Below are 22,506 nucleotides of genomic sequence, written 5' to 3' on the forward strand. Positions count from 1 at the left end.
CCAAAAAATATTTAGCTAGAAAATAATAGATATGGGATTTGAATCTAGGTCTTTTCTGACTCTAGAGTCCAACCATGGATCATGAAGGAGAGAAACTTCCAGAGGCTGGAGAAGGGGAAATATTAAGGAATATTGTAGAATAGAAATAATAATAGAAATAAGTATGACAAGATAGAAACAGTGACAAGCAAGGTTGGAAGTGAATACACTGAGCTTGAAATTCTGGCGGAGGAGGTAGGCCTGCTGTGCAGGAGTGGGCAGCTGCTGAGCTCCTGAGGGGAGAATACAAAGAAGATGCTTATGAAAGATTAGCTTAGCAGGAGTTGGTAGAGGGGATTTGAGTGAGAAGAACCAAAAACAATGAGAGGGTTCCGTGGTGGTTATCTCCAGGATTAGGTTGGTGTTAATGCTGAAGCAAAAAGAGATAGATTTGAAATCAATTCAGAGGATGGAATAGACAAGATTTTTTGTTATTTGATATAAGTGATGAACAGGGAAGAATGACTGAAAAATGACTGAATTTTTTTAAATATATATTTTTAGATGTAATTGGACACAGTACCTTTATTTATTTTTATGTGGTGCTGAAAGGATACAACCCAGTGCCTTGTACATGCTAGGCGAGCACTCTGCCACTGAGCCACAACCCAGCCCGACTCTGAATTTTTGAATGGGAGTGAGTAGAGAAGGGTTGTACTATATCAGGAAGATGGAAAGGTAATTATAGGTCAGTCATTAGAATTGATAATAGCTGAAATTAGCAGTGTATTTGGTTTTCTTTTATTTTGTTCACAAGTCTTCTCTCAACTCTTCATCAAGTAGTGCTCTGAGGATTAGAAGTTAGGTAGACAGCTCTAGTCCTACCCACATCTGAACCAAGTAGTCACCATTTTTCTTTCCCTAAACTGACTTTTAAAAAATATTTCTATTCCTGACACTATTATTCTACTTTGACTGCTTCATATTTAAAGTCCTTTATTTCTATTATAGTCTACCCTATTTCTGTCAGAGTAATCTTTCTAAAATATTTTTCACATCACCTCCTGCCTTAAGGTGTAAATGATCTGCTGCCCACTGGCTCCAGACTCCTCCCTGACTTAAAAGAATCTATTATGTTCTAGTTTCAGTGTACTCACCCACCTGTATTTCCCTGATGTGACCTATTAGGATTGATTTTGTAGTTACCCCATGAAAATGAAAGGCCTTCCTCCCTTTTCCTTCATCCAGTTCAAGTGTTAGTATGCTGTCAGTGCCTAGCTTTGGCCTCCCCGTGCCTTCGTGTTCATATTGTAAACATGCCCTGACTACCTGGCAGGGCTGTTTTGAAAGACTTTGGATGTTAACAGCTCCAGAAAACAACAACAACAAAAAAACAACATAAAAAGACCTGCTAATGCACGTGGATGGCCATGTGCCGTCTTCCCTCTCTGGTTCACTAGTGTTCATCCCTTCTTGCTGTAGGAAAGTATGATAATTCCGTGGATGTGTACGCTTTTGGGATTCTCTTCTGGTATATCTGCTCAGGCTCCGTCAAGCTCCCTGAGGCATTTGAGAGGTGTGCTAGCAAAGACCATCTCTGGAACAATGTGCGGAAAGGTAAGAGCCAAGGCACTGCTCTGCCTCCACTCCTTTAGTGAGAGCAGAGTCTGGCATTGCAGCAGGGCCCTGTCTCTTCCACAGCAACACATGCATATTTAGATCATCCTGGAATCCAGAGAAGACATAAGTCAAACCTTTGCTTCCATGAAGCATTGTGTTGAACTATCTCAAAATGCTTTTTTTCTTTAAAATTTCCTCTTCAATTTCCTATGTCGAGTGGGTTCCAGACTTTCTTCACTGTTCCTATTAGATTCTAACCTAGATGTCTGCAGTGGAAACCAAAGCTCCTTTTACTCTTTAGTTCCCTGAGGCCCAGCTGGCCTGGCCAGCTGGTTGGGTTGGGCTCCCTCTCACTGACTCTCTGATTTCCTTGCTCCTTTCTCTAGGGGCCCGCCCAGAACGTCTCCCTGTGTTTGATGAGGAGTGCTGGCAGTTGATGGAAGCCTGTTGGGATGGTGACCCCTCTAAAAGGCCTCTTTTGGGCATTGTCCAGCCCATGCTCCGGGGCATCATGGATCGACTGTGCAAGTCAAATTCTGAGCGGCTGAACAGAGGACTTGATGACTCTACTTGAAAGCAAAGACCTTTCTCCTCCATTCTTTGTTTCTTTTTTCCCCCCCTCACCTTTTGGGCATGGGGAGAATTTGACTTTTTTTTTTCATTATAGGGAGCTCCTGAGAGACTGGTGCTTGCTGGTCAACTTAAGGCCTTCCTAGGCAGAGGTGGCTCCTGGACAGTGGAGAGTTGGATGACTGAGCATTCTGGGCGGGTCATGGATGCCCCATCCTATCCCTTTGTCAAAAAAGATTGTCTAAGATGTATAAAAGCTGAGGAATGTAATGTTCTGGCCTCAGAACTAAAGGAGGCAATTGTTACCATTGTCTATTCACTGTATTATGTTTCGAAGACAATAAGTGGGACACTGCAGTGGCAATAGTACTGAAAATGTATTATTTTCATGATTTCAGCACTAGCTAGGAATAGTTTGATTCTACCCAGTGGTAAGGACCACTTAGAAAATTTCAGTTTAGGTCAAGATTGTGTTAACATAGGGACACATGACAAAACTTGTGGATACCTGGATCCTGCTATCTGTAACCAGGAATTTCAGGTTGTAATGGTCAGAAACCCCAGTAAGGGAGCTAGAAACAAACCTATATTTTCCTCACAGTGCCAGTGTGTTTACATGTATAGGGCTACACATCCCTGATTCCTGGGAGGTTTCACTATTACAATACTAAGAGACCAAAAAAGAAAGAAAAGAAAAAAGTGTGCATATGTCTGTATATACATAAGCTATTGGATTTTGAGTTACTGCTAACTCCAGAACAGAATCTGTTCTTCTACCCTTGGGTCTTCCTCCCATGCCTCTCCCTTCTTTTGATCTTAAGGTGGGAAAGCTCCAGATTACATGGTACTTAGGATTCAGTGAACAGAACTGACTTAAAGTGAGGCTGTGGGTAAGACCTGAGAGGGGCAACGAGGGGAGGCCACGGCCTGCATACAGCCTGTTTGAAATGTGCATACCAGCTTATTTTCAAAACTTTAATCAGAAACTCTTTGGGGGGTTGAATCTAACACACTAATATTTTTAAAGCTTGACCAGTGGTTAAAAGGCCAAGGTTTCTTCTGTCCTTTCTTTACCTTATTTTAGATATGATCTGTTAGAAGGAAAAAGGAACCAGATGAAAGAGAAGAATAGCTCTGTGGTAGCTCAGTGTGTTGGTGGCTGGAAGCTCTGCTCCCTTCTGAGTGGTCTTTGGTGGTGTTCTTATGAAGTACACATAGAGACAGAGATGGACAACTCCAGTCAGAGGAAAGGGGAACAACTTGACACTGGTGCATCTCAGGTCTTGACTTCAAGCCTTCTACCAACAAACTGTTCCATTAGATTTAGAAATACAAGTAGATGAAGAAATTGTGGAGGTGAATAGCCTCCATCCATCTGTCCAGTCTCAAGAACTCTGGTCTGGCCCTTTGTGTTCATCTCCAAAGTGTGTGAATCAGGTTCCCAGTAGGATTGGAGCTGTAGCTCAGTGAGTGGCAGAGCGCTTGTCTAGCATGGGCACTGGGTTCCATCCTCAGCACCACATAAAAATAAACAAAGACATTCTGTACATTCAAAAAAAACTAAAAAGATGAATGTTACATTAGCTGCTGGGATTTTCTAGGTTTGTCTATAACCGAATGACCATCCCTTACATATTTACGGAGTATAAGTGGAGTCTAAAACATTTTTATGTAACTTTTATTAAAGCTCGATTTTAACTCTGGTTATGATGCAGTTGAGCACAATAACCCTTAAGCACTGCATCCCTTCAAAACTTATGTCATACTACAGACCTTTTTATTTGCAAATGATAAAGGGGACCCATTGTCTTTGGGTTCGCTGGTTCTGGCCTTGTTCTGGTAGAATGTTCAGTTTATCTCAGAACCTGAACACCTGTTTAGCTATATACTTCAAGTCACTATTCTCAGCATGAATTTGTTGCCTTCTGGGAACTATGATGGGACTTACAGGAAGCCAGGTGTCAAGTTAAAGGAGAAGCAAGTAGTCTCTACATGGGTGAAAATCATTATAATCTGTACTGTATGAAATTTCAAAGAAGTCTTATATAGTTAGTTCCTGTTGTCAGATCTTTGTCTTCTAAACCTCAAGTAATCAGAAGTCTGTACTTCCATTGTGGAGACTACATTCCTCACATTCTTGCAGAGTCTTAGCTCATACTCCAGTCACACATGGGAGGTCAGATTTTCCTACCCGAGTTCCTTTTCATTTTATCCCTGTGGCTTAGTCTGCTCTGATACCAGTTTTCTAGCAAGTTCTCTACATTTTTTTTCCCAGTGGGAGGGAGGAAGGGAGAAACTAATGCTAAGTCAGGAGTTGTTTTACAGTTAATTTTTAAAAAGTATTCTGAGAAATGGTGCAAGATACTCCTGAAAGTCCCCAGGCTAGCCAAAGTCCACATGGATATTTGGGGGCGTTATTTAAACACTCAGCAGGCTGAGTGCAGGAATATATGTGTATGATGTGTGTATATTTTACTTTTGGTTTATAAATTTGTTAGCCGATTTTGAATTCTTAGCTCGTTGGCACCCATTATTATTATTAATGTGATGGTATGCCATGAAATGTACTGTATTGTATATTACTTGGGAGGACACTAGGCATTCAGAGAAGTGTGCAGCACTTAAATGATACAGGGCTTAGTATGGCTGAAGATTTTACCTCCCAGCTTCAGTTAGTTGTGTTCCCAAGTGGTAAGGTGAGATTGTGACTTAGGGAGGAAGAAGAGTGGCATGAAGAATTATCCTCACTGTGTTCAGTCCTTCTAAAGAATTGAATGAGGGCAGTTTAGCCCAAAAATGTTCACCTGGCTATTTTTAATGAAAAATTGCTCATTTTGCTGAGCGAAAGGTTTCCTGGAGAGCAAGAAATGACGGTGACACCTGGGGCCTGGGATGGCTGACCTTGTGCCTAGAGAGCTAGCAGCAACGTGGTTGCCTAGGAACTGCTGTTCCAAGAGGTGTCCACAGGCATCCCTGGTTCTTGAACCGCCTATTACTGCTCCAGGAAGGGGACTGCACTGATTGTTCCCAGACCAAAGAGAGTCAATTTTGACTCCATCAACTTTAAGGGGACAGAGCCTCGCAGCAACTGCTCCTAACTTAACACTAAAGCTGGAGGAAACAGTGGAGGAAAGGATTCATTACTGGTAGATAGGACTAGGGGAATGATAGAACTTTTGACCAGTACCTGTAAACTCTCAAATGCAGTTTTGTATCTTTGCTTGGGCTGCCAAAGAAAAGTTGGAGGGCTGGGGGTATAGCTCAGTGGTAGAACATGTGCTTACCATAAACCTAGCGGTGGGTTCAGTTCCCAGCACGAACAAACAAACAAACAAAAAAAACCAGAAAAGGTAGAGTGTTTGGAAAATTTTTTCCTGACAGAAGTGGCTCAGGATGGCAGGGCTGTGGAGTGACAACTGCAGTAAATGACACTTTATTTTTTTGGCTTATTATTTAGCACTGAGAAGCCCAGGGAAGTGGTGATTACAGTAGCACTTTGGGAAACTGAGGTACTCTCTGACCATGCTTTGGAGAGACACCATGCTTGGTATTCTGTCGGGCTCATCAGGAAGCCTCCAAAGTTCAGGTTGTATCAGAGCCGAATGAAGAGTACTGGAAAAGTCCATTGCTGAAAGGGGAGTTACTTTAAGTTTTCAAATCTTGATTCTTGGGTTTGCTGGATTAAATAACCCACTTTTTCTTTAAAATGAGGTTTATTCTAATGATGGGGGTGGGATGGCTTAGAGCTAGTGTGATAAGTGGGTAAGAAAGGAGTGATCTGGAGGCACTTGCTTTGAAAATTCCCCCGGAGGTTTTAAGTAGCACTATAGTTATTGTTAACATCATCTGCTTTGTTAATTTCTAGTCCAGTTGAGGAGATGGCAGAGACTGTTGAGAATATCTGACATGGGGAGGCCAGCTTGCTCAGAGAGTCCATAAAGAAAATTGGCCTGGACAGCTTATGGTCTTCATGCAATGTTTTTTTGTTTATTTTAAAGAACTAATGTTTATTACAGTGTTAAATAAAAGTGTAACATACTAAGTGTGTAGAATAAAAGTGCAATAACAAAAGAAAATTACTTTGGCACAAACGTCAGTCTCTATACTCCCTTCTTTCCTATACTATCTGGCTTTTTCCAAATACTGTTACAGCACGACCACGATGTATGTATTTTTAAGAGATGCAACTAGGGGTCAGGTCTTCATCAGTGTAATTTTGAATGGTCAGGTTTGGTTTTTTAGAGTATTCTGTATAATCATTAGGATGCACAAATACCAGATGTGCTATATAATAAAGATCATATTAACATGTTAGTTTTACATCTGTTTGGCTTTGGCTTTGATTTCACTACCCATGTGAATAGGATGCTCCCTGATGCATTCCATTCCACTGTTACCTGCGTAAGTCTTGCCCTTTGCCTTAGGGGAGACTGATGCCACACGCCACTCCTCCAGCAGGGGCCTTATTCCGTAATGGTCATTACTCTTGGTAACTAAATATTTTGCATTACTACTACTAGCAGTGTATTTTTCAGACCCTATTCTGAGGTGACCCCCTTTACTCCAATTTTCAGCACGAATTTGCAGCATTCAGAGTTTATACATGAGTCTAGTTATTCCTTATTAACTGTGAGCTAATTGGGGGCTATAATCTATGTACCAGTTTTTCTGCATTTGGAATACTTTGAGTTCATATAGGCCCACCCCACTGTTCAGGTTTGCTTGTTCAGCAGTGCCTGCAGGTGCCAGTGTGGGCCTCCACCTGAAGCAGCACTGTCTAGTCCCTATGGAAGGTCATCACATAGTGTGTGTCTTCTCCCATGGGTGTATTTGTTTTGGTTTGTTTGGGGTGACTGTATCATATTGAACATGTGGCTGAGTCACTGCTAAAACTGCTTGTGATTTGACTGCAGCACAAGGTTGGCCAGGAGATGGCAGCACATCTTAAAGAGTTAGCGAGTTTCTACTTAAGAGAAAAGTTCAAAGTGAACATCTGGTTGGTCCCCAACCTAGCCTACACAGCAGTGGTCACACAATGCTGGTAAGCCTCTTCTGCTGGTGAAACCTCACTAACTCCAGCCACCCTTCTCAGCCAGTCATACCCTACCTTTTATGCACATACTCTGTATTCTCATATAAAGTTCAATGTGATTGAGCTCCCTTAACCTCCCCCCTTCCCATTGCTACATTGGAAAAAATAACATGTGGTGTACACATTTTTAGATTTAATATGCTCTTTTAAGCAGGCATGTCCCTTGAGGTCCCACTGGCCCACTCTAGGGCATGCCTTAGTGATTTTGGGATATCCTACTAGCTCCATCTTTTAAAGCTTCCACCCCCTCCCAAAATCACTACACTAGGAACCAGGCCTTTACCACATGGACCTTTGGAGGATGTCCAAGATCCAAAATAGACCTCCCAAAGTCCCCTAATTACCATCACCTTGAGTTTTAAGTTGCAACATATACAAGAGTCATATACATTCAAACTGTAGCACCATCTGAGAAAACATAGACTCAAATCCTCATCAGAACAAACAAATAGGAGCTGTGGCTCAGTGGTAGAGCACTTGACTAGCATCCGTGAGGTGCTGGGTTCGATCCTCAGCACCACACTAAAATAAAATGAAGATGTCCACTTACATTTAAAAAATATCAAAAATAAATTTTAAAAAAGCTCAGTTGGTGCGGTGGCACACACCTGTAATCCTAGCCACTCAGGAGGCTGAGGCAGAATTGCCAGGGCAACTTAGCGAGTTTATGTCTCTAAAAGAAAAAAATAAAAAGAGCTGGGGATTTAGTCAGTGCCCATCATTCAATCCCTGGTACCAGAAAGAGAAAGAAAAAAAATTATGAAAATATGTTTGTTTATAGTACAGAGAACTTCTTTGAATGTGATGGAAAACCCAGAAATCGTAAAGAAAAAAATGATCAAAATGTTATGTACAATCCAAGACACCTAAACCAACCTTAAGAGGATAATTGCAGTAAATAGCAAATACAAGGTTTACATACTTAGTATATGAAGAAATCACTAAGAAAAAAGTCATCTAAAAATAGATCACTAGTAATTCTTTGAAAAGATCTTCATCTTACAAGCAACTGCGTAAATGCATAAGAAAATGAAAAAGCTATTTCCATCTATTAATTTACTAAAATATACATGCTTAAAAATCTCTGTTCATGGTGGTGTAGCGATGAGCACTTCCCTATGTTGGGAAGCTGCCAGAGCAGAAGTGGCAGTACCTATAAACACTTTAAATGTATACTGTATCCTTTGTCCCAGAATGCTTTCTAGGTGGTCCCTATCTGTAAAAATGTTTGCAGAAATGTGCAAATCTATAAAAGGGTGTTTATTGCATCATTATTGGTTGTATGAAAAAGTTATAGGCAATATTAATGTCTGGCAATTGGTGACAAATTATGGGATTCATCTCTTATAATTTAAGAAAATGAAGTCTGGCTGATTTAGGAGAAAGGAAGTATTTATTGGAAAGATATTAGGATTTCACAAGATCAATAGGAAACAGAGATCAGGCTCACCGAATTGAGTAGGAAGTAGGGCAGCTCTGCAGGCTATGGCCAAGGCCTCCCTATTTATGCCTGTGATGAACACCTTACTCCCTCATAGGACATGGTGTGGAGGGTTTTCCCAACTGGCCCTGCATAGGTCCCAGGCCCATTTCTAAACCTGTACTAGTTCAAAATTGGAAAAGATTTATCCCCTTCAAATTCCATGGTGGTGGCAAGAGCCGGGGACAGACATCTAGGTTTGCCTGCTTGCTAAAAACTGCATTTAGTGGAGATATCATTCCTGAAAGGTAATCAAAGACAGTTAGAAAAGGGACCTAGATTCAGGACAGGCCCTGGTGACAGATGGCAGTACAGATCACTTCTTGGGCAGCTCCATATCCATTTACTCTTCTGGCATGACTGTGGGACAAGATCATAAAAGAGGATTGACTGATTGGTGCCTGCATTTACATGGAGAGGTCCCAACTTGATCTATGGGAAGCACTGCTAAATCTCTCAAGATTTTTCATCGTAAAAAGACTCTGTTTGCTGGGCACAGTGGCATACGCCTGTAATCCCAGCAACAAGTTTGAAGCCAACCTCGATAGCTTAGGCCAACCCCAAGAATTTAGCAAGACCCTGTCTCAAAATAAAACATAAAAAGGGATGGGCACTGGGGCTGGAGATGTGGCTCAAGTGGTAGTGCGCTCGCCTGGCATGCGTGCGGCCTGGGTTCGATCCTCAGCACCACATACAAAGATGTTGTGTCCGCCGAAAACTAAAAAATATTAAAAAAAAAAAAAAAAAAGGGGATGGGCATGTTGCTCAGTGCTAAAATGCCCCTGGGTTCAATCCCTAGTACCAAAAAAACTCCACGTTCCAGCTTGGGACCTAGAGCAGCTAGACTCTGTCTTAAAAAATAAAAATCAGGCATGGTGGTGCACACATGTAATCCTAACAGCTAGGGAGGCTAAGGCAGGAGAATCGCAAGTTCAAGATCACAACTTAGTAAGGTCTTAAGCAACTTAGTGAGAGCCTGCCTCAAAATTAAAAATGGGCTGGGGATGTAGCTCAGCATAGAGCACCCCTGGGTTCAATCCCCAGTACTACCAAAAAAAAAAATCTATTTTGTCTGATAATGATGTCATTATTTTATTATTTATATCATTTTACTTTCAGCTTTTCTGTTTTCATTTTACAAACTTTTTAATTATATCTCTCCTAAAACATGAATAATTAAGTTTTGTTTTCATCTTTTTTTTTGGTGCTGGGGATTGAACCCAGGGCCTTGTGCATGTGAGGCAAGCACTCTACAACTGAGCTATATCCCCAGCCCCAGAATAGTTAAGTTTTTAGAATTCAATCTGGAAACATGTGAGTTTTAAATGATGAGTTTTGGGCTGGGGATATAGCTCAGTTGGTAGAGTGCTTGCCTTGCATGCACAAGGCCCTGGGTTCAATCCCCAACACCACAAAATAAATAAATAAACAAATAAATAAATAAAATAAATGGTGAGTTTTGTGCTTTTCAGTTGTCTTACTTGATTTTTTGGGGGGTGGGGTGGGGGTGGGGTCTTATCTTGAAATAAATTTTTTGTCAATTCATCCCTTCTATGTGTTTGTTTGTAAATTGTACTTTCTCTAGTATGGTACACATGCCTGTAATCCCAATGACTTAGGAGGATCACAAGTTTGAGTTTAGCCTCCACAATTAGTGAGACCCTGTCTCAAAATAAAAAATAAAAAGGACTGGGGATGTAGCTCAGTGGTGAAGTCTCTGGGTTCAATCCCCAATGGTAAAGTGTCTCTGGGTTCAATTCCCTAATAATAATAGGCTAAGGATCTAGGTCAGTGGTAGAGTGCCCCTTGGTTCAATCCCCCCCCAAAATATTTTACTCTCTATTCTTTTGTTAGTTTATCCTGATATTTTGCCATGTATATATGATATAAAGTTTAACCTCTTTATTCCCTTCCCAGACCATTAAATGGTATAAATAAATCTCCAATGTTCTTGTAAGCCTAAAATTACTATACAACTTTATTTTGGAGAACACCAGCTTGATAGAATGCTCTTTTAAAATTTCTACCTTAAAGATTTGTATACCTGGAAGATATGAACACATTTCATATATAAAGCAGAGTAATAGCACCATAATTATATTTATGTTTTTATATTAGTCAAGTTTAGCTTTTAAGTAACAGTATAATGCTCTAAAATAACAGTTGTTGTTTTAACAAGTTATTTAGTTTCTTTAAGATTACTTGCTCTAAAAAGAAAAAAAAAGAAAAGAAACAAAGCTTAATAAACAATGTTATGGGTAAATTAATGTTTTAAGAAATTTTTGTTTTTTTAACATATAGATCAAACTTTGGTTTCTATGAGTATTTACATTTGACCTTAGGGATAAAACCTTAAAATAGCTTTGATTGTTTCACCTATATGTATAAAACCAACTTACACAGACCTTATTTATCATTTACTTAAACCCTCTTATTCACTTCATCATATAAAGACTTTCTTATCCAGAAACACTTTTTTTCCCCTTCTATTAAATGTTTTTCATACCTAGAACCTTCTAATTCCTCCTTTCCATCTGTGAACCTCCTTTTCTGTTCACATTTTGAAACAATCCTTGTAAATTTCTGAATTCATTTTAATAAAAATACTTTATTTTATTTACAGTACTCTTAATTGAAACAGTTGAAACTTTTGGGCCTTTGTATACAGAAATCTTCTATAAACCTTTGTATATAGAATCACATCTGTTTACCACTTTATGAAAACACAATGTTTAAGTTCATAGAATTATACCTGTTGGGACTTTAAATTTTTAGTAACCTTTTTCAGTGATGACAAAGCAACTTTAAATCCATTTTTCTTCATTTATCAATTTATGAAAACATCAATGTTACCCAATGGAATTCAGGTGTTATGAGTACTTGATGATATATTTAACATTTAGTGTTTTAACCTTGTAAATTAATTAGATGTCTAACAAAAAATATTTATGAGTAATCCCATGTCAAATCTACTTTACTTATTTTACCAAAATATCAGACAAGTGTACTGAACAGTATTAGCCATTTCTTCTTTGTTGAAGAAAAGTTTTAGAACCAAGGGATATTAGACAGTTTATAGACATCCCATTTTATTAGTTCTTTTGACCACCTAGAGAGACTTGTAAATTTAATTTTGGAGACATCTTTATTTTCATCTATTTACCCAATTTAAATTGAACAATTTTTTTCCTAGTTGGTATTTGGACAAGTTTGTATGGTGAAAATTATTTTCTATTAATTTTGAGAACAAAGGTATGATATTAAGCTCCTTACTGAGCAGGTCCATTATTTTGTATGACCATTCCTAGAGCCTCAACGACAAACAGGTTTAATTTTGCTCCATAGTTGAGAACAGAGGCTCAAAATAAGGCCCCATTTTAATGTCTTAAAGGCTTCCAAAACCTGTTAATAACTCAGAGGAGGAGTAAACTTTTTTTTTTTTTTTTTTTTGGTAACTTTATCCTTTAAAAGTAAGTGGCCCTTTGTGGATTCAGGATTTAGGGTGGTGTGTTTTTATTGTCTCCCCAAGTTTCTCCATGAAAATGGTAGGGCTTTCCTGGGGGCCCAGAGTAATCTCAGAGACCTTGGAATAGTTAATGGGCTTTTGCCTGATCTTCCTGAGGGCTTCAAGGACCAACATTTGGAAATATGTCATCTTCCTAGCATCCTGTTCATCATTTGGGTCCCAGTCAGGATGTTTCTGGGAATTGCCTGTGCTCTAGATGAATAATTAGGTTTGTTTCTAGTTTGTGATGCTGGGGCATGGGCAAGATGTAGGTCCATCCCCAAATTCTTTAGCTACTTGCTTTAGGATGGTGGTCTCCTCCTTATTGGAGGCTAAAGTTTGGCTAAGTAATAATATCTTTAATATCTTTCCAGGTGAGGTCAAACACCTGGTATAAGTTTTGAAACATCCCAATATATGTATTTAGACCCTCCAAAAATTTCCCAGAATTTGTTCTTATTTGTTTTAAGGGGGGTAGGTCCTCTTGATTTCTCTTCTTCATAGGTGATTCCTTAAGGCCTTCTCTTCTAGTAGACATTGAGGTTAGGCCTGACAACACTTGAAAATGAAGCACTTTCCTGATCATTTGTAATTTCCCAGTATGTAGACTAGTGGTCAATCTACAAACTGACTTGAGAGAAGATCCCACCTGAATGATAGAAATTTTAGGGACGTCTCCCTAAACTTGAGCTTCATTACAGTCAGAAAACCCATCTCTCATCTCCTGGATTTGCCAAAGTTATTTCTGGCTTCCTTTGACAAAGTGCTAGATCCCAGTTTGCCCTGTGCCAGAGACCCTGAGAGGATTCAGACTTAAGGGCTACAGCTTTCCTCCGTGCCACTATAACTCCTGACTATAAAAAACCTATGAAAAAAGAGGATAATTGTATACATCTTAACCTTTTGTGCCTGTTGTCCTACAAACTAAAGGAATCTCCAGAGTGTAAGGGGAACATCTATTGTTTGTTAAGTGCTTAACAAACACCGTTTTCTGGAGGAATTTATGGGAGGAGTTGGTTAAAATAGAGTGCCTCCCTCTTGTAGCAATTAAAAAAAAATACTTTGAAGTACATCTGAGCATAGGAACAGTAATGGGAGATTTTTAAACTGGCTTGTGAAGGCTAACTATGCCAACAAAGGGAACCTGGATGTTTTCTTACTAATCATCCCATGTCTTTCTTTCAGTCCTACAAGCTGAAGAATTGCTAGTGTTTTTGATTGGTGAAGGAAAGGAGCATCCAGGAGGGATTGGATGTGGGGGTGGGGAGTGTTGCGTGGCCCTCACGAGGCAAATATAATTGGGGCTTTGCCTCAGTGCCATTCATCTACCGATCACCTTAGATACCCCTTAAGACAGTTGGGAGGGGATTCGAGAGAAGGAACCTTAGGATTTTGGCCTGAGTGTAGCCCAGACCAGAAATTCCGCAGTTGTTCCATACTCCTTCATCCACCTCCACTTATCCAAGGCAGATTGGGACTAGGGACACTGTGTACTCACGCCAATTGCTCTCCAGGCTTGGACAGAAGAGTAGGAAGCGGCTTCAGCAGAACCAACATGCCTGCTCTGTATTGAACAGGTGATTGAGAGCTACCCAGGCCAGGAAACCTCTCACCTGATGGCTGCACTAACTGCATTTAAATAGCTGACAGGTGCCCATCATCCTCCAAAATGAGACAGAAAGATGCACCTCAAACAGATGTGGGGTGCATGGAGAGGAGCTTACCTCGGTGTAAACCTTGGTGGGACCTCCAAATATGATACCGCTGGTTACCAGTGATGAGCCCTGCTTCCCCACATGTTGAAGTTTGAACATTAGAGAAGCACGCTGAGGCAAGTATATGAAGCAGGGTTTATTTAAAAAAGGGTAACACAGACTTCTCCCACGAGGGAGAAGGGGACCATAGCTGGTATCATGATATCCCAAGAAGTGAGATTTTCTGTCCTTTTATATGTCCTAGGCTTCCTTTGTTCTCCTGCCTTTGCCCCTTATCTTTCTCCTTCCAGAGAAGGTGACTAGGCCCAGGAATGCTCAGTGGGATGGCCAAAAGGTGGGAAACAGGTGGGCTGAAGGGGGAAGGGCAGGGTGGAGAAGACAAGGACACATTAACAACCTTATAAATCCCTGTAGGGAGGGGAAATTTCTGGGACAGGTTACCTTGGCTACAGGTTGGAGCAGGGGCAGGTTCTTGATAAACTCTAAAGAAATGAACATTTCAATCCCTCAGGGGACATTCTCCAACTTCCCAGACTCTCAAAATTGGCCTCCTTGATCTGACCAGACTCAATTTACCTATCTACACTGACTGCCTGTCTATTTCTGGCTTCAGTGTCACACACCAGCAAGAACACAGTCCTTCTGAGTTTCCCAGCAGTATGTGAGAGGAGACTGCCTAGTTATATCTGGGAGTCCTTGTGGAGAGGGACCTGTGGGAAGAGAGGAGCCTTGGATTTAAGGAATGGGGTGGGAGGTGTCCAGCATTTCTACAGTAGGCCTTTCGCTTTTTCATGATTCACTGATCAAAGTCCACTTTCCCCTTTAAGACTACAAGCAGAAGAGGGCAAGTGCACTGAACAGAAGTTTTGTTCAGTGTCTGACACATGACAGGGACTTTTAATGCCCCCTGAGTTCACTCTTCCACTTTCTCACCCAGCTCCTGCCTCAGCCTGCTGGCCTCTATGGTCTTTTGTCTTGAGGCTTCCAGTGGTTTCTTTTGGACCTGTTGGGGATATGGAAGGTGGCAGAAGAGAGGGCTGGGGAATTTTCATCTAGCTCACTCCCAGCCAGGCAGTGTTGATAATGCCTGCCTTCCTGTCTGATGGCCTTCTCTCCTTCCTGCAGCTGCGGATCTCACAGTACCCATTCTAGTAACCACTCTTCCCTGCACCCTATCAGGCCTAGGAGTGACAGCTTGCCCGTGCTGTTAGTCCTATGATGCTTGTTAAATTTCCCATAATCCTGCTTATTTATTTATTTAACTGAAGAGTAAATCCGGGCCTCTTCCATGTTGGGCAAGACTTCCTACCACTGAGATACATACCCAACACCCAACTTTTTTTTTTTCCTTTTGAGACAGTGTCTAAGTTTCTGAGGCTGTCCTTGAACTTGTGTTTCTCCTGCCTTAGTCTTCTGAGTTACTGGGACTATAGACATGCTCCATCACACCTGGCTTGCTTATATCTTAAATAGCTTCCTTCATCAGTTCCCCCTTTTGCATATGCCATCTTTTTTTCCTTCCAGGAACCTGATACAGTAGCAAAATAAATATATATTTGTGGTATACAAATATGTATGTTGTTGTGGCAATATTCAAGGAATCTACTGAGCCTTATGAAGGAAGCAGATTCTGATGCATACTGCAACATGGATGAACCTTAAAGACATGATTTAAGTGAAACAGCCAGACACAAAATACTGTATTGTATTATCCCCTTGATGTGAGGTATTGGAAAAAGTCAAATTCAAAGAAACATAAAATAGAAAGGTGGTATATTAGTATTTTTCAGAGAAATTAAACCGTGTGTGTGTGTGTGTGTGTGTGTGTGTGTGTGTGTGTGTGTGTAAAGAGAGAGACACTTTGGGCTGAGTTGATAATGACTCACATGATTATGGGAATTGTCAAGTCTCCAATCTACAGGGGGGCCAGCAGGTTGGAGACCTGGGGAAGAGCCCATGCTGCATGCAGTTCAAGCCTTCAGATTGTAAGGCTGTCTGTTGCCCAGTTCTCCTCTTGCTTGGGGGTTTGGGGGTAGGATCAGTCTTTTGTTCCATTCAGGCCTTCAACTGGATGCTCACCCACATTATGAAAGGCAGTCTGCTTCACTCAAAGGCCACTGGTTTAAATGTTAATCTTATCCAAAACACTCTCACTGAATCATCCAGAAAAATGTTTACCCATGTATGTGGGCACTGTGGTCCAGCCAAAGTGGAAATAAAACCCATCACTATTGCTGCTAATAAGGGCGATGGGAGAAGAAAAAGTGAGCAGCTTTTGGATGTGTTATGTCAGTTTTAAATATGAAAAGGCTCTGTGGCACAACAGTATGACCATGCTTAACACTACTGAACTGTACACTTTAAATGGTAATTTTTTGTTTTGGGGGTTTTTTTTTTTTTGGATACTGGAGATTGAACTTTGGCACTTGACCGCTGAGCCACATCCCCAGCCCTATTTTGTGTTGTTTTTAATTTAGAGACAGGGTCTCATTGAGCTGCTTAGGACCTTGCTTTTGCTGAGGCTGGCTTTGAATTTGCAATCCTCCTGCCTCAGCCTCCTAAATGGTAAATGTTATGTCACATGTTTTGTTTTTGTTTCTGCACTGGTAATTGAACCCAGGGGTGTTTTGCCACTAAGTCACATACATCCACAGCCCTTTTTATTTTTTATTTTGAGATAGGGTCTTTTTAAGTTGCTTAGGGCATTGCCAAGTGGCTGAGGCTAGTCTCAAACTTATGATCCTCCTGCCTCAACCTCAAACTTGCTAAGATTATAGGTGTGCGCTACCACACCCTACTCCTATGTTATGTTTTTACCACAACTTTTTTTTTTTTTGTATGTGTGTGCTGGGGGCCAAACACAGGGCCTTGTGCATACTAAGTATACCTTCCACTACTGTGCTACCAACCTGACCCCAGCCCTTGACTACAGCTCATGAGGAGTAGTGAAAGGAGAAAGAATAGGTAGGTAAGGTGTGTGCAAGGGAAGAATTATACTGAAGGACCACAGAATCTAAGCTGGGTAAGATGAGCAGAGAGAACATGAGAGGACTGGCAGAGAGCAAAATTAGACTTGAGGTTGTGGTGATCTTGATGAGACTGCAGACTTCTTGACTGTGAGTCCACAGTAAATGAACCACAAGAATAAGATGTGGGGGTTGGAGGATGGGAATGTTTGAAACTGAGATTTCAAAGGTGGTACAGTTAATTGATACTGACAAGCATATGATCCTGGGAGAGGCTGGAGTGAAGGAAAAAGTTGACTGGAAGGGAGAGGGCAAAGACCATGAGACCAAGGCACTGGATAAAATTACTTGGGTATGGAGGTCACCAAGAATTGTGGTAGAATGGAGCTGGGGATGTGGCTCAAGCAGTAATGTGCTCGCCTGGCAAGCGCGGGGCTCTGGGTTCAATCCTCAGCATCACATAAAAATAAAGATGTTGTGTCCACCGAAAACTAAAAAATAAATATTAAAAATTCTCTCTCTCTCTCTCTCTCTCTCTCAAAAAAAAAAGAATTTTGGTAGAATATAAGAAATAAAAAATAGAAAGGAAACATAAAGGAAGGGCAAAAGAAATTAAAAAAAATTTTTTTTTGGTATTGGTGTTGGAACTCAGGGGTGCTCTCCTACTGAGTTACATCCCCAGACCTTTTTGTTTTGATACAAGGTCTTGCTAAGTTGCTGAGGCTGACTCAAAGTTGTGATCCTCCTGCCCTAGCCTCCAGAGAAAGAAATATAATTTTAAAGTTCTGCATACTTTTCCAGGCCTGTCACTGTCCAAGCCAGTGTCTCTCCTAAGCCTGTCACTTCTACATTTCTGGGAAATCTGTATATCTCCTTGTGCACTGTCAGTTCACCCACCAATAAATAGATTAAGCAAAGGGAGATATGATATTTTGAAACACCTGTAACTTAGAGGGCTTTCCAGCATTATCTATTGATCAGATATTGGCGACCATGTCAACCTAAGATTCCCCAAAATGACAAGACTGCCATACACCTTCTTGAGATTAACAGACTGATATCATTCTCACATATCTTCTCATACCCACTCCTCACCAAGTTTCCTCTAAAAAAAGAGCTGGGAACCCTTGAAAATGTGTCTCTTGCTTTCCCTTAGCAGGGGCTCTTTTTCTCTGCATCATACCATTATCCTCTTAGAGTAGCTTGTTCCTTTACTTCCCTCACTTATCTCTTTCCCAGACAGCTGAGCTAGTGACCTCCAACAAAGAAAACCACTGATAAATGTGACTACATAAAGGTTCTAAATGTTTGCAACATAGTCTCAATCACTTTCCATATCCCAGAAATTTCTTAAAAATCTTGGGTTTGCTGATGGCATACACCTGTAATCCCAGCAATTCAGGAGGCTGAGTCAGGAGGATCACAAGTTTGAGGCCAGCCTGGGCAATTCATTGAGACCTTGTCTTAAAATAAAGAGTGCTAAATGTAGCTTAGTGGTAGAGTCTCCCTGGGTTCAATCCCTGGTGTCAGGGGAGGTGGGGGAAAGCATGATGGGTTCACAGATGGTCCAGGTATCTCTAATGGATTATCTTTAAAAAATTCCATCTCCAGTGGATGTGGTGGCACATGCCTGTTTTCCCAGAAGTTTGGGAGGCTAAGGCAGGAGGATCACAAGTTCAAATCCAGCCTCAGCAACTTAGCGAGGTCCTAAGCAACTCAGTGAGACCCTGTCTCAAAATAAGTAAATAAATAAAAAATAAAAAGACCTGGAGATGAGACTGAGTGGTTAAGTGCCCTGGATTCAATTCCCAGCATCAAAACAAACAGGGGCTGGGGTTGTGGCTCAGTGGTAGAGCACTTGCCCAGCATGCATGAGGCACTGGGTTTGATCTCTGGCACCACATAAAAATGAACAAATAAAATAAAGGTATTGTGTCCATCTATAATTAAGAAAACAAAATTAAAAACAAACAAACAAAAACCTCACCAACTCTGATTTCTCCCATAGGTATTAGTCTAGCCTTTACCCCCCACACACTTTGGGAGTTAGCTTTGAAAGTATATAAATATTCCCAGGCAATCATTAATTTCCTCTGTTTTAGTAGTGCTGGGGATCAACTCAGGGCCTCACACATGCTAGGCAGGTGCTCTTAATATGTAAGAAAATGTGTGTCTTAGAATTGACAAAACAAAGTACGTCTTTAGCCTGGACCTCGTCTTTGAATTCTGAGCCGGTAAGGTCACTTGGATTTCTCATTCACTCTTTAAACCTGACCTGTGTGAAACTAGAGTCTTCATCTGCCTTGCCAAAGGCATTCCCTTTCCTGCATTCTATATCTTGCAAATGTAGCCATGCAAACTACAGACACTGGAGTCATGTCAGACCCATGAGCTGCTATTAATTTTCACATATTAGAGGTCTCTTTTAAAAAATCAATTCTGCCTCCTACATCTCTCTCTTTTTGAGAGAGGTTTTTTTTTTTAATATTTATTTTTTAGTTTTCGGCAGACACAACATCTTTGTTTGTATGTGGTGCTGAGGATCGAACCCGGGCCGCATGCATGCCAGGCGAGCGTGTTACCACTTGAGCCACATCCCCAGCCCCATCTCTCTCTTTTTGAAGTATTGGGGATTGAGCCCAGGGGTGCTTTGAACCTGCCTTGAACCTGCAATCCTCCAGAGTCACTGGGATTGCAGTGGGCCACTGTGCCTGGCTCCTACATCTCTCTTGAATGGATTGCCTTTTTTTCTCCTCTATTGTGTTTTTTTCTTGGGGGGGGGTACTGGGGATTGAACTCAGGGTCACTCGGCCACTGTGCCACATCCCCAACCCTATTTTGTATTTTATGTAGAGAGAGAGTCTCACTGAGTTGCTTAGTACCTTGCTGTTGCTGAGGCTGGCTTCGAACTCATGATCCTCCTGTCTCAGTCTTCTGAGCCGCTGGGATTACAGCCACAGCGTGCGGCCTGTATGGTGGTTCTCCTTCATAGAAGGTCTTCCTCTTATCTCCATGTGACTTCAGCAGTAAACTCCTAAAGACTTTCCACCTCTCAAATCAATTCCTATTTGGCAATGTCCTTAAGTGTTTTATTTCTTATGCTGGAGGTGTAGCTTTCTGGTGGAGTGGGTTAAAAAAAAATGAAAAACATGTTAGGGCTGGGGATGTGGCTCAGTAGCAGAGCATTTGCCTAGCATGCAGGAGGCCATGAATTCTATCTTCAATATTGCAAAAAGAAAAAAATGCTTTATTTTCATTTTTATTTATTTATGGACTTCTTTGGAGTAAGCATTCTACCTCTGAGCTACACCCCCAGCCCTTTTTTGGTTTTAATATTATTTTGAGACAAGGTCTGGCTAAGTTGCAGAGGCTACCATACAATTTGTGATCCTCCTGCCTCCACATTCCTAGTAGCTGGGAGTTGCAGGATTATATTTTTTACACACCAATCTGATTATATTAGCCCTTGCTTTAAAATCTCACAAGATTAATAGCCCATCCAAAAAATAGCAAAGGACACCAGCCACTTTTCTTTGAAGAGGAAAAACCAAACCAAACCAAAACAGGTATACACATGAAAAGTTGTTCATTCCCCCTCATCAGGATGTAACATTCTTGTTAAAGGTAACAATGACATTTTTTTTCCATTTATCCAATAGGCAGTTTAAGAGACTTAATAACGAATGATTGCAAGAGTGTGCATAAATAATCCTATATACTACTGTTGGTAGTGCAATATTTTAGATGGCATTTTGAGAATGTTTTGATATTTGAAGGAACACAAATTACCTAATATTTCTGGTCCTCAATTACAGTATTGGTTAAATGAGGTTAACACCTACTCTAATGGTCTCAAGGAAGTGACAAAATGTAGGGGAAAATGACTTATAAATAACAGCTAATATTTATTGAGCATTTGCTATTTTAGGTGCTTCACATGTGTTAACTCATTTAATCCTTGTGATAATACTTTTAAGTACTATTATTACGATTTCCTGAGAAACAGGGGATACAAATATTGCTCAAGGGATAGAATGAGTTAGGGGTAGAGCAGGGACTATTGTATCTATATAGGAGACCAAGCCTGAGTTTCTGCAGCAACTTTCCTTTCTCCCCACGCTTTTGTTTTTGGGGTGGGTAGGGTGTAACTGGGGATTGAACCCGGAGCACTTTACCACTGAGCTATATCCCTAGCTTTTTTTTTTTTTTTTTTTAAATTTTGAGACAGGGTCTTGCCAAGTTGTTGAGGCTGGCTTTGAACTTTGTGATCCTCCTAAGTGTGCTACCGAGCTGGGTTCTTTCCTTTTCGTAAAAGCCCACGGCATCCGTAGTCGGAAATGGTTTACATAAGCCGTCCCCCGCCCCGCGTAGTTACCATCAGCTGGCCTTCGCTAATTGCTTTGTGTATGTCACCGCAGTTGTCTGATGGACCTCTCCCGGGGAACTCAGTCCATTTCTCCAATTCTCTTTCACAGTGTCCAAGTCAACTCTGGGTACAAGGTAAAACAAAACCTTAGGTAAAGGCCTAACAAATGTTGTCAATGGCATATCTTTACAAGGGTGAAATAGTTTTCACGAAAATGAGTCAGATACATGATAACTATTCTACATACAGGGTAAGTAAGTGCCTTGATATTAGCGGAGCTCCAAGTCGCTGGCATTAGGGGCCGACCTTTCCCGTTTTCCTATAAGTAGCACCTGTCCGGAACCTTTCCGGCGGAGTCTGAGGTAGCCTACCCGGACAACGCCTCGGAACACACAACATAGCGAGAATTAGTGGGTTAACTAGATGCCCGAAATTTCTAGCTTAACTACATAGTCCCGACGGGAAAACCTTTAATTTTTAAAACGTTTTAAAGTCCTGGGTGAAGATTACATTTTTATACCTTAAAAAGATAGTAATTAGTTAATTCTAGGAGAATTTCTTTTTCTTTTTGTTTAGGCATGTATGTAGACAGCCACTCGAAACCAAGAAGGAAGGCGGGGGAGGAAAGCGGAAGCCGCGGGGCCTTCTAAGTCAGAAAGTCTCCAGAGCTTGCGCCTGGCTATTTGCGCCGCCCGGCACTTAGACGCGGGTCTTAGAAGCGGGCTGGGGAGACGGAGTTGTTGCCGGAGCTGAGACCGGGCGGCCAGAGTCCGCAGGGATGAACCTCGAGTTGCTGGGTGAGGAGGGCTATGACTGCGTCTTAGAGAACCCTTTGGTACTGGAAAGAGGGAACCGGGGCTGGAGGGGACTCAGGCTGCAACCTAGGGACTCTGTCCTGCGATGGATCTTTGGGCGCTAATGGTATGGAGCTGCAGCAGCAGGGGGAAATCCAGCTTCTGCCGGAATAGACTCTGCATTGCCTTTGTGAAGCCACTTTCAGTTCAGTTGTGGAGCGATAAGGACACTTTGTGACTCAGCTGGGCTTACAAGGGTCGCAGGTGCTGAAGTAGCTCAGAGCAGGCAGAAGCATAGTTGTTGGAGATGAAATCTGAGGAAGTGAGGAGTTGGAAGTTTTAAAGACCTGTCACTATTGAATGTCAGGACAGGTTAAATCATTTTGTAGAAACACGGAATGTCTAAGAAGGCAACTTGG

The 22,506-nt window shown here is 41.3% G+C and overlaps 2 protein-coding genes and 1 long non-coding RNA gene across 6 annotated transcripts in view; 2 read left to right on the top strand and 1 right to left on the bottom strand.

The window, feature by feature from the left end:
* Nucleotides 1-6,628, top strand: part of Dstyk (dual serine/threonine and tyrosine protein kinase) — a 52,230-nt gene extending 45,602 nt beyond the window's left edge. Inside the window, exons 12-13 of the mRNA XM_026387425.2 lie at nt 1,462-1,596; nt 1,986-6,628. Coding sequence (XP_026243210.2) covers nt 1,462-1,596; nt 1,986-2,173 — 323 coding nt within the window. The 3' untranslated portion in view covers nt 2,174-6,628. The remainder of the gene's footprint in view (nt 1-1,461; nt 1,597-1,985) is intronic.
* Nucleotides 6,629-14,197: 7,569 nt separating this feature from the next.
* On the bottom strand, nt 14,198-21,627 carry LOC113181788 (uncharacterized). The gene is made up of 4 exons (XR_003300630.2): nt 21,541-21,627; nt 21,303-21,416; nt 19,810-20,044; nt 14,198-14,311 (listed from the first exon to the last, which is right to left on the bottom strand). It is a non-coding gene; the product is annotated as an uncharacterized LOC113181788 (long non-coding RNA).
* Rbbp5 (RB binding protein 5, histone lysine methyltransferase complex subunit) overlaps nt 21,315-22,506 on the top strand; it is a 34,946-nt gene continuing 33,754 nt past the window's right edge. For 2 of the 4 annotated variants that reach the window (XM_077802802.1, XM_026387448.2), the window contains exon 1: nt 21,315-21,427. In XM_077802802.1, the coding sequence (XP_077658928.1) occupies nt 21,334-21,427 (94 nt within the window). In that variant the 5' untranslated portion in view covers nt 21,315-21,333. Of the gene's footprint in view, nt 21,428-21,953; nt 22,091-22,506 lie in introns of those variants that run through there. The other 2 variants (XM_026387450.2, XM_026387449.2) reach the window with 1 other exon arrangement.

The sequence above is a fragment of the Urocitellus parryii genome, chromosome 9 (assembly GCF_045843805.1).
Source record: "Urocitellus parryii isolate mUroPar1 chromosome 9, mUroPar1.hap1, whole genome shotgun sequence".
NCBI classification, from domain to species: Eukaryota; Metazoa; Chordata; class Mammalia; order Rodentia; family Sciuridae; genus Urocitellus; species Urocitellus parryii.